At 52.1% G+C, this 15,914-nt stretch overlaps 2 protein-coding genes across 2 annotated transcripts; both read left to right on the top strand.

Moving 5' to 3' along the window:
• Positions 1-413: 413 nt before the first annotated feature.
• Positions 414-2,105, top strand: LOC147645803 (serine/threonine-protein kinase pim-1-like; the record flags this gene model as incomplete). The annotated part of the gene is made up of 4 exons (XM_086874211.1): positions 414-587; positions 698-748; positions 953-1,319; positions 1,948-2,105. Coding segments are annotated over 4 exons (750 nt in total), but the record flags the coding sequence as incomplete, so codon positions are not given.
• Positions 2,106-12,164: 10,059 nt separating this feature from the next.
• Positions 12,165-15,883, top strand: LOC147645802 (serine/threonine-protein kinase pim-1-like). The gene is made up of 8 exons (XM_086874203.1): positions 12,165-12,458; positions 12,569-12,619; positions 12,824-13,190; positions 13,717-13,893; positions 14,150-14,297; positions 14,487-14,706; positions 15,254-15,388; positions 15,675-15,883. The coding sequence occupies exons 3-5, from the start codon at positions 12,935-12,937 to the stop codon at positions 14,254-14,256; spliced, it is 540 nt and encodes a 179-aa protein (XP_086730329.1). The 5' UTR covers positions 12,165-12,458; positions 12,569-12,619; positions 12,824-12,934; the 3' UTR covers positions 14,257-14,297; positions 14,487-14,706; positions 15,254-15,388; positions 15,675-15,883.
• Positions 15,884-15,914: the final 31 nt, after the last annotated feature.

The following is a 15,914-nucleotide window of genomic DNA, read 5'->3' as shown; positions in this document are numbered from 1 at the left end:
CCTGTGTCCCCTCCTCTTCCAGGTTCCCTCTCCCCGTGCCCGGCCGGGCCATGCCCCCAGTCCGCCCCCGGCTCCGGCCCCGTCCCCGTCCCTGTCCCCGTCCCCGGGCGTCCCTCCGCGGTCTCGCCTCCGCCCAGCTCTGGCTGTGCTGGCGCTGGCGCTGCTGGGCGGGCATCAGTGCCTGGGGCTGGGGCGGCATCGCTGCCCTTTGGCTCCGCCTGGCCCGACCCCGGCCCCGGCCCCGGCCCCGGCCCCGGCCCCGGCCCCGGCCCCGGCCCCGGCTCCTCCCGGGGCCCGCGGAGGACACAGGCGGTGCGGCCGCTGCCGCCGCCTCCGCTGCGGCTTCCCCGGCCCGAGCTCCGCCGCTGTCGCGTTCCAATGAGGGAACGCCTGCGGGTGCCCGGCCCGGGGAGCTCGGGGAGCGCTCGGGGGCCGTTCCTGGCCCCGGGCCGAGCACTGACGGCCGCGTCTCTTCCCCAGGGAAGGCGCAGCAGGCCCTGCAGCAGCGCTACCGAGTGGGTTCACTGCTGGGGCGCGGCGGCTTTGGCAGAGTTTTTGCGGCCACTCGGCTCTCGGACGGACTCCCGGTGAGCAGAGGGGCCGGCGGCGGGCGGAGGAGGAGGAGGGGGCGGAGGAGGAGGATGGGGCTGGACACGGTGGGCGGTGAGCTGAATCCGCTGTTCCCTTTGGCTTGCAGGTGGCCATCAAAAAGGTGCCACGGAACCGCGTCCGGCACTGGGGCGAGCTGGTGAGTGAGCGGGGCCAGCGGCAGAAGCCGGGCCGTGCCGGGCGGGGATGAGCCGGGGCCCGGCAGGGTGGGAGCCGCCAGGACACCTGGAGGGAGAGCGGGCGTGGGGCCAGCGGAGGGCACAGAGCATCCCGGGCTGGCTGAGGGCTTCCCGAGCCCTGGCACGGCCTCAGCCCCACTGACGGCACCGTGCTCCTCCCGCAGCCCGACGGCACCAGCGCACCCCTGGAGATAGTGCTGCTGGACAAGGTGTCCACAGGCTTCCCCGGTGTGGTGCAGCTGCTGGAATGGTTTGAGCTCCCCAACACCATCGTGATGGTGCTGGAGCGCCCGGAGCGGTGTCAGGACCTGCGGCGTTTCATTCGGGCACGGAGGTTCCTGTCCGAGGAAGAGGCGCGGGAGCTGTTCCAGCAGGTGCTGGCGGCCGTGCGGCACTGCACCAGCTGCGGGGTCCTGCACCGAGATATCAAACCTGAGAACGTCTTGGTAGACCTGGACACCGGCGAGGCAAAACTGATCGACTTCGGCTGTGGCACCTACCTGCAGGACACAGCCTACACTCAATTTGCAGGTGAGCCCACACAGGGGTGGTGATCCTGGTCCTGGCATCTCCTGGCCCAACCTGGGTGTGGCAGCAGGGATTCTCCCTTTGGCTGCCAGTCACAGGACTGAGTCTTCAGCCAAGTTGCTTTTGAGCAGAGCTGGGTGAGGACCCATCTTCCAGCCCTGCTGGCAGACTTTGCCTGCCACTCTGCCCAGGACTGGGGCTGGGGCAGCCAGCCTGACAAAATCCCCATGGGTGGGGGTAGCAGAGATGGGGTGGCAGGACCTGTGCACCTGCTGGTTTGGTGTGCAGGTGAGAATGGGCTTGGACTGCTCTGCTCACCTGGTTTGCCTTGGTTCAAGATATTTTTTGGGCAATGCCAGCAGGGAGGATGTGGGTATGGTTTTATCCAAGCACTGAGTGGGTATTTCCCTTTGTGTGTCATGGTCGGGCCTTGCCAGGGTTTCTGCTGCCCTCTTGCAGCACCAGTGGCTTCTTTTCCAACCCCGGGTTTGTACCCAAGTCCCAGGTGCTGGCGAGAGGGCAGCAGGTCACCCCGTGTGCCACTGGGGCAGCCCCCACATGCCCAGGGATGCTGGGGCCAGGCTCTGGGAGCAGCAGCATCCCCCTGATGAGCTCCATCCATATTCCATAGGAACACCGTCATACAGCCCCCCGGAATGGAACGACTTCGGCTGGTACCATGGCGAGGCAGCGACCGTCTGGTCCCTGGGCATCCTGCTGCACGAGATGGTCTGCGGGGAGCACCCTTTCAGGAGGGGCAGGAACATCAGATGGGGCCAGCTCCCGCTGCCACAACGGCTCTCCCAAGGTGGATCCTCATCTCTGGGCACGGGGGGAACACCAGTGTTGGGAGACAGCAGCGGGCTCGTGAGCATCCCGCTCTGGCAGCTGCTGAGGAGGTGGCACATGTCCTGCTCTCCTGCTCTCCTCCAAAACAAAGAATTGATGGGAAAGTTTAGGCCCAGCTCTGAGCACATCCAGCGTGGCCTGGGCACGGGAATAGTGGGGCAAAGCCGACAGGAGCCTTCTCCAAGTGACCAGTGGTTTGTGGTTTCTCTCCCCAGATTGCCAGATTCTGATCAGGTGGTGTTTATCCCTGAACTCCTTGGACAGGCCCTCATTAGAAGACCTGTCCTGTGATCCCTGGATGCAGGATATTCATCAGCCCTAGAAGAAGGGAGAGAGCCACGGGCACAGTGATGCAGGGACCTGGTAAGTTACAGCTCCACACATGCCCTGGCAATCAGCAGCAAAGAAACCCAGACTTTTTTGTCCTGCCTGTGTCACTGCACTGGGGTCATCGAATGGGAACACACAGCCCTTGTGCTGGAGCTGAGCTGCTCTGCCCAGCACTGGTGGGCACCATCTGAGCTGGTTTTGCTTGTCCTGCTTCACTGACAGCCGGGCCCTGGGCAGAACCCTGACAGCCTGGTGTCACCCCAGGGAAGAAGGAGCCCCTGGAGAAGCTGTACCAGGTGGGGCTGCTGCTGCTGCTGGAGACATGGAGGACAACAGCAAGGATGACAACCTCTTCCTCCACCTGGCCAGCGGGAGCTGGCGATGATGGACTTTGATTCTGGCACCTTCTTCAAAGCCAGGCTCCACAGGGAATTTTCAGGTAAGTCCAGACCCAGGGGGATGCTCCCAGATTTGTGCATTGGCCGGGAAACAAAGGTTTCCCCTTTGCTGGGGCAGATGCAGCTGATTCCTCAGTGGCTGCCCAGCTGGTTTTTGGCAGGGCTGGGGACGTGGGCTGGGGTGGTGACGAAATGGGAGTGGGATCCTGGCCCTGCCAACAGCCCCCAGCACCCACCGTGCCCCGGGCTGGGGCTGGGGCAGCCAGCCCGACACAAACAAACCCCCATGGCAGGAGCACAGGTGGGACTCCAGAACCTGAGCACGGCTGCTTTGCTGTGCAGGCAAGGAAGGGCTTGGGCTGCTCCACTCCCCTGCTCTGCTTTGGGATCACCGTGATTTTGGGGGACGGTGCAGGGGGAAAGGGAGAAAGCATGGGCTTCCCTCACCCATGGGTGGGTTTTTCCCTAGAATGTAGGGGTTGGGCCTTCCTCAAGCTCCTGACAGACATAAGATTTTTTACCAGTTTTCTTGTTTCCCCTTTTTGTCTGTAACCTATTTTTATTAATTAGTTGTTTGTTTTTCTAAAGGAAGCGTTCCAGGTGGGGTCCAGTCTGGATCAGGAAGTGCTTGGGACCAGCTGTGGCGTGGATGGGCCGTGCCCTTGGAGAAGACTGAGGACATCGTTTGGGACCAGCTTTTCTTGTGGCAGCGGATGGTGTGAGGTGGGTCCTCATCTCCTTGGCATGGCTGGGACAAGAGCTTTTGGGAGATGGCAGCGGGCACAGGAGCATCCCGCTCTGGGCAGCTGCTGAGGGGCTGGATCTGCCGTGGCTGGCTGCAGGCTGGGCACATGTCCTGCCCTCCTGCTCTGCTCCCCAAGGCAGCAGTGATGGGCAGCTTTGGGCCCAGCTCTGAGCACGGCCAGCATGGCCTGGGCACCGCGGCTGGCTGGGACAAGGGGACAGGAGCCTTCAGCTGACGGGCGGTTTCTGCTTTCTCTCCTTGCAGCCGGGCTCTGCAGATGCTGAGGCTGCTCTGGGCTCTGCCAGGGCTCTGCTGGGCTCAGCACCGGGCCGGGATCAGCCAAAGAAGAAACGCTGTGACCTGCAGCAGAGACTTGAGCATTTTGGCAATGCAGCTCAAGTCTGCAGAGTGTCCACCTCCAAGGGAAAACATGACACCCCCCAAAAATTAAACTTGTTCCATAACTTCTGAAATGAAATTCATCTGCTGGGATGACCCCAAATGACATTTTTCATCTTGCTCAAGCTCTAGCTCAGCCCTTCTCTGAACAGTTGTGTCCCCCACCTGCCTTTTACTTCACAACTGCTCCCTCCTTTCCCCCAGTGAGTTCCCAGCCCATCACAGTCTCCATCACACTGCAGCCTTCCTTGATGCCCCTCACCACGAGGAAGGCCAAGCCCCAGTCTCAGGGACTGTTGGGGGTTAGGAGTCTTTTTTTTTTTATTTCTGGCTTGCCCGTGGAATTTTTACCCATTAGTTTGGGGTAAAACCTAACTGTGGGTACTTGGTGGGTGCTTGAAAAAAGCGTTTGGCCGGGCCCAGGGGTGGAAGGGGGCAGGAAAAATAGAGGGTGGGGACAGTTTGGCGAGCTTTCTTCAGTTTTGGAGAAGGACACTTTGGGTGCAGAGCTGTTGCGGTAGAGAGAAGGGAATTTCGTCATCACCCAGACGGAGCTGCTGCTGCTTCTCCTTCTCCCCTCTTTGTTGGTGGCCTCGCACCCCCTGTCCTGCCGGGACGTGTGGCAGTGCCAGGCACCGCCGCGGAGCTGCTGATCCACCTCAGCCACCGGCCCAGGATCTCAGCTCATCCCTGCTGTTCCAGCTGAGTGTTCCTCAGAGCCCTGCAGGAGCACCGGGACTGCCCACCCGAGGGGTTTGTGAAACAAAGCCTCTCCTCCATCCCATCTCAGCCAAGAAAGCTGTCACGGGCCCCGGTTCTGTTTTCTTGTTATTGCTGTAGTTATTGTTTGTTTGTTTGCCTGGTTATACTAGTAAAGAACTGTTATTCCCATCCCCAGATCTCTGCCTAAAGGCACCTTGATTTAAAAACTATATTAATTTGGAGGGAGGGGGTCTACATTCTTTCATTCCAAGGGAGGCTCCGGCTCTCCCTAGCAGACACCTGTCTTCTAGAACCGAGACAAAATCTCCTCAATATCCTAAAAATTTGAAAAAAAAATCCCACATAATTGCAGAAAAATCACACACAATTCCCTAAATCTTCTCAAAACCCTATCAAACTGCAGAAAAATCCCACCAATCTCCACAAATTTCCACAAAAATCTAAGAAAAATCCCTCAAAATTCTTAAATTCTCAAAATACCAGAAAATAACGGAAAAATCAAAAAAAATTATATCAACTTCTGCAAAATCCCATAAAAATAAAAAAAAAATCCCTGAATCTTACCAAAACCCTTCCAAATTCCACAAATATCTCACAAAATCTCCTGAATATCCCACAAAATTCAAGAAAAATCCCACCAAATTGCAGAAAAATCCCATACTATTCCCTAAATGTTCTCAAAACCTTATCAAATTTCAGAAACATCCCAAAAAATCTCCACAAAAATATCACAAAATCTAAGAAAAATCACTCACAATTGTTCAAGTCTCCTCAAAATCTCAAAAAAACCCAGAAAATTCCACAACAGTACAAAAAAATCCTACCAAATTCCAGAAACATCCCACCAAATCTCCACAAAATTCCACAAAATCTAAGAAACATCCCTCACAATTCATCAAGTCACCTCAAATTCTCTCAAGATTCCAGAAAAATATCTCACAAAATTCCCTAAATCTTCCCAACACTCTAACAAATTCCAGAAACGTCCAACCAAATCTCCACAAAATTCCAAAGAAGCTAAGAAAAATCCCTCATAATTTTTCATGTCTCCTCAATATCCAACAAAATTCCAGAAAAATCCCACAAAATGGCAAAAAGCTTCTCAAAAGCCCAACTAATTGCAGAAACATCCCAAAAAATCCCTACAAATTTCCACAAAATCGAAGAAAATACCTCAAAATCCTTCATGTCCCCTCAAAATCCCTGAAAATTCTAAAAAACTCCCACAAAATCTCCTCAATATTCTACAAAATTCAAGAAAAATCCCACCAAATTCAGAAAAATCCCATACAATTCCCTAAAGGTTCTCAAAACCCCACCCAATTCCAGTAATATCCCACAAAATCCCCACGCATTTACACAAAATCAACAAAAATACCTCAAAATCCTTCATGACTCCTCAAAATCCCACAAAATTCCACAAAACTTCCACAAAATCTCTTCAATGTTCAACAAAATTGAAGAAAAATCCCACCAAATTCAGAAAAATCCCACACAAATCATTAAATGTTCTCAAAACCCCAGCAAATTCCAGAAACGTCCCACAAAATCCCCACAAATTTCCACAGAATCTAAGAAAATCCAACCAAATCCTTCATGTCTTCTCAAAATCTCTCAAAATTCCACAAAAATCCCTCAAAATCTCCCCAATATCCTGCAAAATTCCAGAAACATCCCACCAAATCCCCACTAACTTCCACAAAATCAATGAAAATACCTCAAAATTCTTCATGTCTCCTCCAAATCCCTCAAAATTCCATTAAACTCCAACAAAATCTCCCTAATATCCTGAAACTTTCAAGAAAAATTGCACAAAATTGTAGAAAAATCCCACACAAATCATTAATTGTTCTCAAAACCCCACCAAATTCCAGAAACAGCCTACAAAATCCCCACTAATTTCCACAAAATCTAAGAAAATACCTCAAAATCCTTCATGTCTCCTCCAAATCCCTCAAAATCCCACAAAACTCCCACAAAATCTCCTGAATATCCCACAAAATTCAAGAAAAATCCCACAAAATTCCAGAACAATCCCACAAAATTGCAGGAATCTTCTCAAAACCCCACCAAATTCCAGAAACATCCCACCAAATCACCACAAAGTTCCACAAAATCTAAGAAAAATCCCTCACAATTCATGGCTCCTCAAAATCCCACAAAATTCCAGAAAAAACTCCAACGAAGCTCCAGAAAGCTTCTCAAAACCACACCAGATTCCAGTAACATCCCACAAAATCCCCACTAATTTCCACAAAATCTAAGAAAATACCTCAAAACTCTTTATGTCTCCGCAAAATCCCTCAAAATCCCACAAAACTCCCACAAAATCTCCTGAATATCCCACAAAATTCAAGAAAAATCCCACAAAATTCCAGAACAATGCCACAAAATTGCAGAAACCTTCTCAAAACCCCACCAAATTCCAGAAACATCCCACAAAACCCCCACAAATTTCCACAAAATCTAAGAAAATACCTCAAAATCCTTCATGTCTCCCCAAAATCCCTCAAAATTCTACAAAAATCCCTCCAAATCTCCCCAATATCCAGCCACATGCAAGAAAAATCCCACCACATTCCAGAAAAATCCCACACAAATCATTAAATGTTCTCAAAACCCCAGCAAATTCCAGAAACATCCCACCAATATCCACAAAATACCAAAAAGTTCCACAACAGTACAAAAAAATCCCACAAAATACCGGAAACATCCCACCAAATCTAAACTAATTTCCACAAAATCTAAGAAAAATCCCTCACAATTCTTCAAGTCTCCTCAAAATCCCAAAAAATTCCCAAAAAAATACCACAAAATTGCAGAAATCTTCTCAAAACCCTACCAAATTCCAGAAACATCCCACCAAAATCCCCACAAATTTCCACAAAATCTAAGAAAATACCTCGAAACTCTTTATGTCTCCTCAAAATTCCTCAAAATCCCACAAAACTCCCACAAAATTCCAGAACAATCCCACAAAATTGCAGAAATCTCAAAAGCCCAACAAATCGCAGAAACATCCCACAAAATCCCCACAAATTTCCACAAAATCGAAGAAAATACCTCAAAATCCTTCATGTCTCCTCCAAATCCCTCAAAATTCTAAAAAACTCCCACAAAATCTCCTCAATATCCTACCAAATTCAAGAAAAATCCCAACAAATTCAGAAAAATCCCATACAATTCCCTAAAGGTTCTCAAAACGCCACCCAATTCCAGTAATATCCCACAAAATCCCCACTAATTTCCACAAAATCTAAGAAAATACCTCAAAATCCTTCATGTCTCCTCCAAATCCCACAAAATTCCACAAAACTTCCACAAAATCTCTTCAATGTTCAACAAAATTGAAGAAAAATCCCACCAAATTTCAGAAAAATCCCACACAAATCATTAAATGTTCTCAAAACCCCAGCAAATTCCAGAAACGTCCCACAAAATCCCCACAAATTTCCACAGAATCTAAGAAAATCCAACCAAATCCTTCATGTCTTCTCAAAATCTCTCAAAATTCCACAAAAATCCCTCAAAATCTCCCCAATATCCTGCAAAATTCCAGAAACATCCCACCAAATCCCCACTAACTTCCACAAAATCAATGAAAATACTTCAAAATTCTTCATGTCTCCTCCAAATCCCTCAAAATTCCATAAAACTCCCACAAAATCTCCCTAATATCCTGAAACTTTCAAGAAAAATTGCACAAAATTGTAGAAAAATCCCACACAAATCATTAATTGTTCTCAAAACCCCATCAAATTCCAGAAACATCCTACAAAATCCCCACTAATTTCCACAAAACCTAAGAAAATACCTTAAAATCCTTCATGTCTCCTCAAAATCCCTCAAAATTTTACAAAAATCCCTCCAAATCTCCCCAATATCCAGCCACATGCAAGAAAAATCCCACCACATTCCAGAAAAATCCCACACAAATCATTAAATGTTCTCAAAACACCAGCAAATTCCAGAAACATCCCACCAAATCTCCACAAAATTCACACAAAATCCAAGAAAAATCCCTCAAAATTCTTCATGTCTCCTCAAAATCCCACAAAATTCAAGGAAAATCCCACAAAATTGCAAAAAGCTTCTCAAAACCACACCAGATTCCTGTAACATCCCACAAAATCCCCACAAATTTCCACAAAACCTAAGAAAATACCTCAAAATCCTTCATGTCTCCTCCAAATCCCTCAAAATTCTAAAAAACTCCCACAAAATCTCCTCAATATCCTACCAAATTCAAGAAAAATCCCACCAAATTCAGAAAAGTCCCATACAATTCCCTAAAGGTTCTCAAAACCCCACCCAATTCCAGTAATATCCCACAAAATCCCCACTAATTTCCACAAAATCAACAAAAATACCTCAAAATTCTTCATGTCTTTTCCAACTCCCACAAAATTCCAGAAAATACTACAACAAAACTCCAGAAAGCTTCTCAAAACCCCACCAAATTCCACAAACATCCCACCAAAATCCCCACAAATTTCCACAAAACCTAAGAAAACACCTCAAAATCCTTCATGTCTCCTCAAAATCCAACAAAATCCCACAAAACTTGCACAAAATCTCCCCAACATCTTACAAAATTCAAGAAAAATCCCACAAAGTTGCAGAAAAAACCCTTACAATTCCCTAAATGTTCTCAAAACATTCACAAATTCCAGAAACATCCCACCAAATCTCCACAAATTTCCACAAAATCTAAGAAAAATCCCTCAAAATTCTTCAAGTCTCCTCAAAATCCCACAAAATTCAAGAAAAATCTCACAAAAAACTTCGAATTTTCTCAAAATTCGAGAAAATTCCAGCGAAATCACAAAAAACCTTCACAGAATTCCACAAAATCTATGAAAAATCTCACACTAAATTCTTCTTGTCTTCTCAAAACCCTTCAAAATTCCAGAAACATTTCACAAAATCTCCTCAATATCCCACAAAAATCAAGAAAGATCCCATAAAGTTCCAGAAAAATTTCCCAAAATTGCCTAAATCTTCTCAAAACCTTAACTAATTCCAGAAACATATCACAAAATCTCCACAAATTTCCACAAAATCTAAGAAAAATCACAGAAAATCTAAGAAAAATTCCACAAAATTGCAGAAATCTTCTCAAAACCCCACCAAATTCTAGAAATACCCCACAAAATCTCCTCAAATATCCACTAAAATCCACAAGAAATTCCATAAAATTCAAGAAAAATACCACAATAATCCAGAAAAATCCCACAAAAGTCCAGAAAAGTCCCACAAAATTAAGTAATTTACATCTGTCATGGCAGTTGTAGATCCCGGCTGCTCTTGCCCCTCTTCTGCTTGCCACTTGAATTTTAGCAGTACAGCTGCAATTGCCTCTTTCAATCAGTGCTACCCACTGTGCTTTTGTCACAGGGAACTCAGGATTTTTGTTTCAGGCATCATGATCAGTACAGATCAAAATGCTCCCAAGTCCCTGAGCACTAAGTCGAGGGAAATTAAAGCCACACAGGTCACATTTGCAGTGCTCAAACACAGCCCTGTTGCTGCTACTGCTGCTGCTGAAATAGAATCAACTGACAGAGGCCATCACAGAAATTGCCTCTGCAGTGGGAAATAAAATGAAATAATCCACCAGGAGAAAGAAAAACCAGAACTTCCCAACTCGCTTCATTGTTTCTTCTGAGCAGCAGAAGAAAAAGGAACAGGGCACCTTTCAGGCAGCTCCACAAGCTCAGGGTTCTCATTTCATTGGGAATCTGAGATGCAACTGGCCTTGTTAAAAGGATAAAAGCAAAGGGAATGAACTGGGAATTATTAGGAAAAAATGACCCTTCTTACACACAAAGTTCACCAAGTCATTCCCTGCATTTCTCCTTTTCACATTCTTTCTCTCATCCACTGAGAGCTCCAGCTTATCATGTTCTGCTGCTTATCATCACCTGATTGTGCTCTTGATTTCTCCCACTGCAAGAGATGCAGAATCATCTCAACTGAACACAGAAACAAACTCCCTCTGTCAGCCCATCTTCATGTTCCAGATCACTTTCCAGATGTCCATGGGGCTGTTGGAATGATGAGCTCTCCACTGCTGGCTGCAGGCTCTGGAGATTCTTTCTCCACATTCAGCCAGGCTTGTATTCCCCAACAATTCCTGGTAGCCCATCATGTTTTCTTTGGGTAGAAGAGGAACAGTGAAAACCTCACCAATGGCACAACTCCCCTGTCCACAAGGAAAAGAGAGAACAAGTTGTCAAGTTCTTCAAACATTTGTCCTGCTTTGCTGCAAGAGTTGTGCTGCACTCACAGTGTGGGAAGCCAAGAGAAGCTGCAGCTGGGGGCACATCTTGTGACAGGAGCTGTGCCTTGTTCTCCAGGACAGGTTTTTGGAAAGAACAGACGGGACTGGGGAGAAGATTCTGGGAAAATTGAAACGGCTTTTTTAAGAAATGAAAATAAAATCCAAAGAAACAAACAATATGTTTTTCTCTATTTTTCTCTATTTATTTTTTTCTCTATTCTCTATTTTTATGTTTCCCTTTTCCATCTTGCACTGTTTCTCCATCCCATTCATTCCAAATGGATCTCACCTCTAAGATCTGAGACTTGGCAAGTTTTAGACACTGTAAAATACCCTGAGCTATAGCCAGTTTGCCTTGCCCTGTTTTCCTTGGAAAGCAATGCTGGAGACACAAGTGCAGTGCTTGGCTCAGGTACAAATTCTGTATTCAGGGAATGTGCTCAGACGGTGTCTGAGCCTCAGCAGGGACAAGGCACAGCAGCAGCCAAGGGCATTGCTGTGCCCCTGTGCAGGAGTCCAGACTCTGGCTCTTGGCTCAGCAGGGCAAAGTTGCCGTGTTTGGCCAGGCTCAGGGGCTGCCCGGGGAGCGCGGGGCTCGGGGCGGGGCCGAGCGGGCAACGGACAAACGGACACGGGGACAAACGGCCCCGGGGCTTCAGTTGCAGCGGCAGCGGCGGCAGCAGCAGCAGCAGCAGCGGCGGCAGCAGCAGCAGCGGCGGCAGCGAAAGCAGCGACAGCAGAAAATTTATCAATTCTCTCTCTCTCTTCTCCCTCTCCCACTGTCCCGCATCTTCTCCTCGACTCCCTTTTCCTGTGTCCCCTTCTCTTCCAGTTTCCCTCTCCCCGTGCCCACCCGAGCCATGCCCCCGGTCCGCCCCCGGCCCCGGGTGGGGCTGCCCCGGCCCCGGCCCCGTCCCCGCCCATCCCGGCGCGGTCTCCTCTTCGCCTGGCTCTGGCTGTGCTGGGCGGGCATCAGTGCCAGGGGCTGGGGCGGCATCGCTGCCCTTTGGCTCCGCCTGGCCCGACCCCGACCCCGGCCCCGGCCCCGGCCCCGGCCCCGGCCCCGGCCCCGGCCCCGGCCCCGGCCCCGGCCCCGGCCCCGGCCCCGGCTCCTCCCGGGGCCCGCGGAGGACACAGGCGGTGCGGCCGCTGCCGCCGCCTCCGCTGCGGCTTCCCCGGCCCGAGCTCCGCCGCTGTCGCGTTCCAATGAGGGAACGCCTGCGGGTGCCCGGCCCGGGGAGCTCGGGGAGCGCTCGGGGGCCGTTCCTGGCCCCGGGCCGAGCACTGACGGCCGCGTCTCTTCCCCAGGGAAGGCGCAGCAGGCCCTGCAGCAGCGCTACCGAGTGGGTTCACTGCTGGGGCGCGGCGGCTTTGGCAGAGTTTTTGCGGCCACTCGGCTCTCGGACGGACTCCCGGTGAGCAGAGGGGCCGGCGGCGGGCGGAGGAGGAGGAGGGGGCGGAGGAGGAGGATGGGGCTGGACACGGTGGGCGGTGAGCTGAATCCGCTGTTCCCTTTGGCTTGCAGGTGGCCATCAAAAAGGTGCCACGGAACCGCGTCCGGCACTGGGGCGAGCTGGTGAGTGAGCGGGGCCAGCGGCAGAAGCCGGGCCGTGCCGGGCGGGGATGAGCCGGGGCCCGGCAGGGTGGGAGCCGCCAGGACACCTGCAGGGAGAGCGGGCGTGGGGCCAGCGGAGGGCACAGAGCATCCCGGGCTGGCTGAGGGCTTCCCGAGCCCTGGCACGGCCTCAGCCCCACTGACGGCACCGTGCTCCTCCCGCAGCCCGACGGCACCAGCGCACCCCTGGAGATAGTGCTGCTGGACAAGGTGTCCACAGGCTTCCCCGGTGTGGTGCAGCTGCTGGAATGGTTTGAGCTCCCCAACACCATCGTGATGGTGCTGGAGCGCCCGGAGCGGTGTCAGGACCTGCGGCGTTTCATTCGGGCACGGAGGTTCCTGTCCGAGGAAGAGGCGCGGGAGCTGTTCCAGCAGGTGCTGGCGGCCGTGCGGCACTGCACCAGCTGCGGGGTCCTGCACCGAGATATCAAACCTGAGAACGTCTTGGTAGACCTGGACACCGGCGAGGCAAAACTGATCGACTTCGGCTGTGGCACCTACCTGCAGGACACAGCCTACACTCAATTTGCAGGTGAGCCCACACAGGGGTGGTGATCCTGGTCCTGGCATCTCCTGGCCCAGCCTGGGTGTGGCAGCAGGGATTCTCCCAGGACTGGGGCTGGGGCTGGGGCAGCCAGCCTGACAAAATCCCCCGTGGGTGGGGATAGCAGAGAGGGGGAGCCAGAACCTGTGCACCAGCTGGTTTGGTGTGCAGGTGAGAATGGGCTTGGACTGCTCTGCTCACCTGGTTTGCCTTGGTTCAAGATGTTTTTTGGGCAATGCCAGCAGGGAGGATGTGGGTATGGTTTTTCCCCAGCACTGAGTGGTTATTTCACTTTGTGTGTCATGGTCAGGCCTTGCCAGGGTTTCTGCTGCCCTCTTGCAGCACCAGTGGCTTCTTTTCCAACCCCGGGTTTGTACCCAAGTCCCAGGTGCTGGCGAGAGGGCAGCAGGTCACCCTGTGTGCCACTGAGGCAGCCCCCACATGCCCAGGGATGCTGGGGCCAGGCTCTGGGAGCAGCAGCATCCCCCTGATGAGCTCCATCCATATTCCATAGGAACACCGTCATACAGCCCCCCGGAATGGAACGACTTCGGCTGGTACCATGGCGAGGCAGCGACCGTCTGGTCCCTGGGCATCCTGCTGCACGAGATGGTCTGCGGGGAGCACCCTTTCAGGAGGGGCAGGAACATCAGATGGGGCCAGCTCCCGCTGCCACAACGGCTCTCCCAAGGTGGATCCTCATCTCTGGGCACGGGGGGAACACCAGTGTTGGGAGACAGCAGCGGGCTCGTGAGCATCCCGCTCTGGCAGCTGCTGAGGAGGTGGCACATGTCCTGCTCTCCTGCTCTCCTCCAAAACAAAGAATTGATGGGAAAGTTTAGGCCCAGCTCTGAGCACATCCAGCGTGGCCTGGGCACGGGAATAGTGGGGCAAAGCCGACAGGAGCCTTCTCCAACTGACCAGTGGTTTGTGGTTTCTCTCCCCAGACTGCCAGATTCTGATCAGGTGGTGTTTATCCCTGAACTCCTTGGACAGGCCCTCATTAGAAGACCTGTCCTGTGATCCCTGGATGCAGGATGTTCATCAGCCCTAGAAGAAGGGAGAGAGCCACAGGCACAGTGATGCAGGGACCTGGTAAGTTACAGCTCCACACATGCCCTGGCAATCAGCAGCAAAGAAACCCAGACTTTTTTGTCCTGCCTGTGTCACTGCACTGGGGTCATGGAATGGGAACACACAGCCCTTGTGCTGGAGCTGAGCTGCTCTGCCCAGCACTGGTGGGCACCATCTGAGCTGGTTTTGCTTGTCCTGCTTCACTGACAGCCGGGCCCTGGGCAGAACCCTGACAGCCTGGTGTCACCCCAGGGAAGAAGGAGCCCCTGGAGAAGCTGTACCAGGTGGGGCTGCTGCTGCTGCTGCTGGAGACATGGAGGACAACAGCAAGGATGACAACCTCTTCCTCCACCTGGCCAGCGGGAGCTGGCGATGATGGACTTTGATTCTGGCACCTTCTTCAAAGCCAGGCTCCACAGGGAATTTTCAGGTAAGTCCAGACCCAGGGGGATGCTCCCAGATTTGTGCATTGGCCGGCAACCAAAGAATTCCCCTTTGCTGGGGCAGATGCAACTGATTCCTCAGTGGCTGCCCAGCTGGTTTTTGGCAGGGCTGGGGACGTGGGCTGGGGTGGTTACGAAATGGGAGTGGGATCCTGGCCCTGCCAACAGCCCCCAGCACCCACCGTGCCCCGGGCTGGGGCTGGGGCAGCCAGCCCGACACAAACAAACCCCCATGGCAGGAGCACAGGTGGGACTCCAGAACCTGAGCACGGCTGCTTTGCTGTGCAGGCAAGGAAGGGCTTGGGCTGCTCCACTCCCCTGCTTTGCTTTGGGATCACCGTGATTTTGGGGGACAGTGCAGGGGGAAAGGGAGAAAGCATGGGCTTCCCTCACCCATGGGTGGGTTTTTCCCTAGAATGTAGGGGTTGGGCCTTCCTCAAACTCCTGACAGACGTAAGATTTTTTACCATTTTTCTTGTTTCCCCTTTTTGTCTGTAACCAATTTTCATTAATTTGTTGTTTGTTTTTCTAAAGGAAGCGTTCCAGGTGGGGTCCAGTCTGGATCAGGAAGTGCTTGGGACCAGCTGTGGCGTGGATGGGCCGTGCCCTTGGAGAAGACTGAGGACATCGTTTGGGACCAGCTTTTCTTGTGGCAGCGGATGGTGTGAGGTGGGTCCTCATCTCCTTGGCATGGGTGGGACAAGAGCTTTTGGGAGATGGCAGCGGGCACAGGAGCATCCCGCTCTGGGCAGCTGCTGAGGGGCTGGATCTGCCGTGGCTGGCTGCAGGCTGGGCACATGTCCTGCCCTCCTGCTCTGCTCCCCAAGGCAGCAGTGATGGGCAGCTTTGGGCCCAGCTCTGAGCACGGCCAGCATGGCCTGGGCACCGTGGCTGGCTGGGACAAGGGGACAGGAGCCTTCAGCTGACGGGCGGTTTCTGCTTTCTCTCCTTGCAGCCGGGCTCTGCGGATGCTGAGGCTGCTCTGGGCTCTGCCAGGGCTCTGCTGGGCTCAGCACCGGGCCGGGATCAGCCAAAGAAGAAACGCTGTGACCTGCAGCAGAGACCTGAGCATTTTGGCAATGCAGCTCAAGTCTGCAGAGTGTCCACCTCCAAGGGAAAACATGACACCCCCCAAAAATTAAACTTGTTCCATAACTTCTGAAATGGAATCAATATGGGATGACTCCAAATGACA

Source organism: Cyanistes caeruleus, unplaced genomic scaffold (assembly GCF_971803275.1).
Source record: "Cyanistes caeruleus unplaced genomic scaffold, bCyaCae1.hap1.1 HAP1_SCAFFOLD_169, whole genome shotgun sequence".
NCBI classification, from domain to species: Eukaryota; Metazoa; Chordata; class Aves; order Passeriformes; family Paridae; genus Cyanistes; species Cyanistes caeruleus.
The sequence above is the reverse complement of the archived record's forward strand: the minus strand, read 5'-3'. Positions and strand labels throughout refer to the sequence as shown.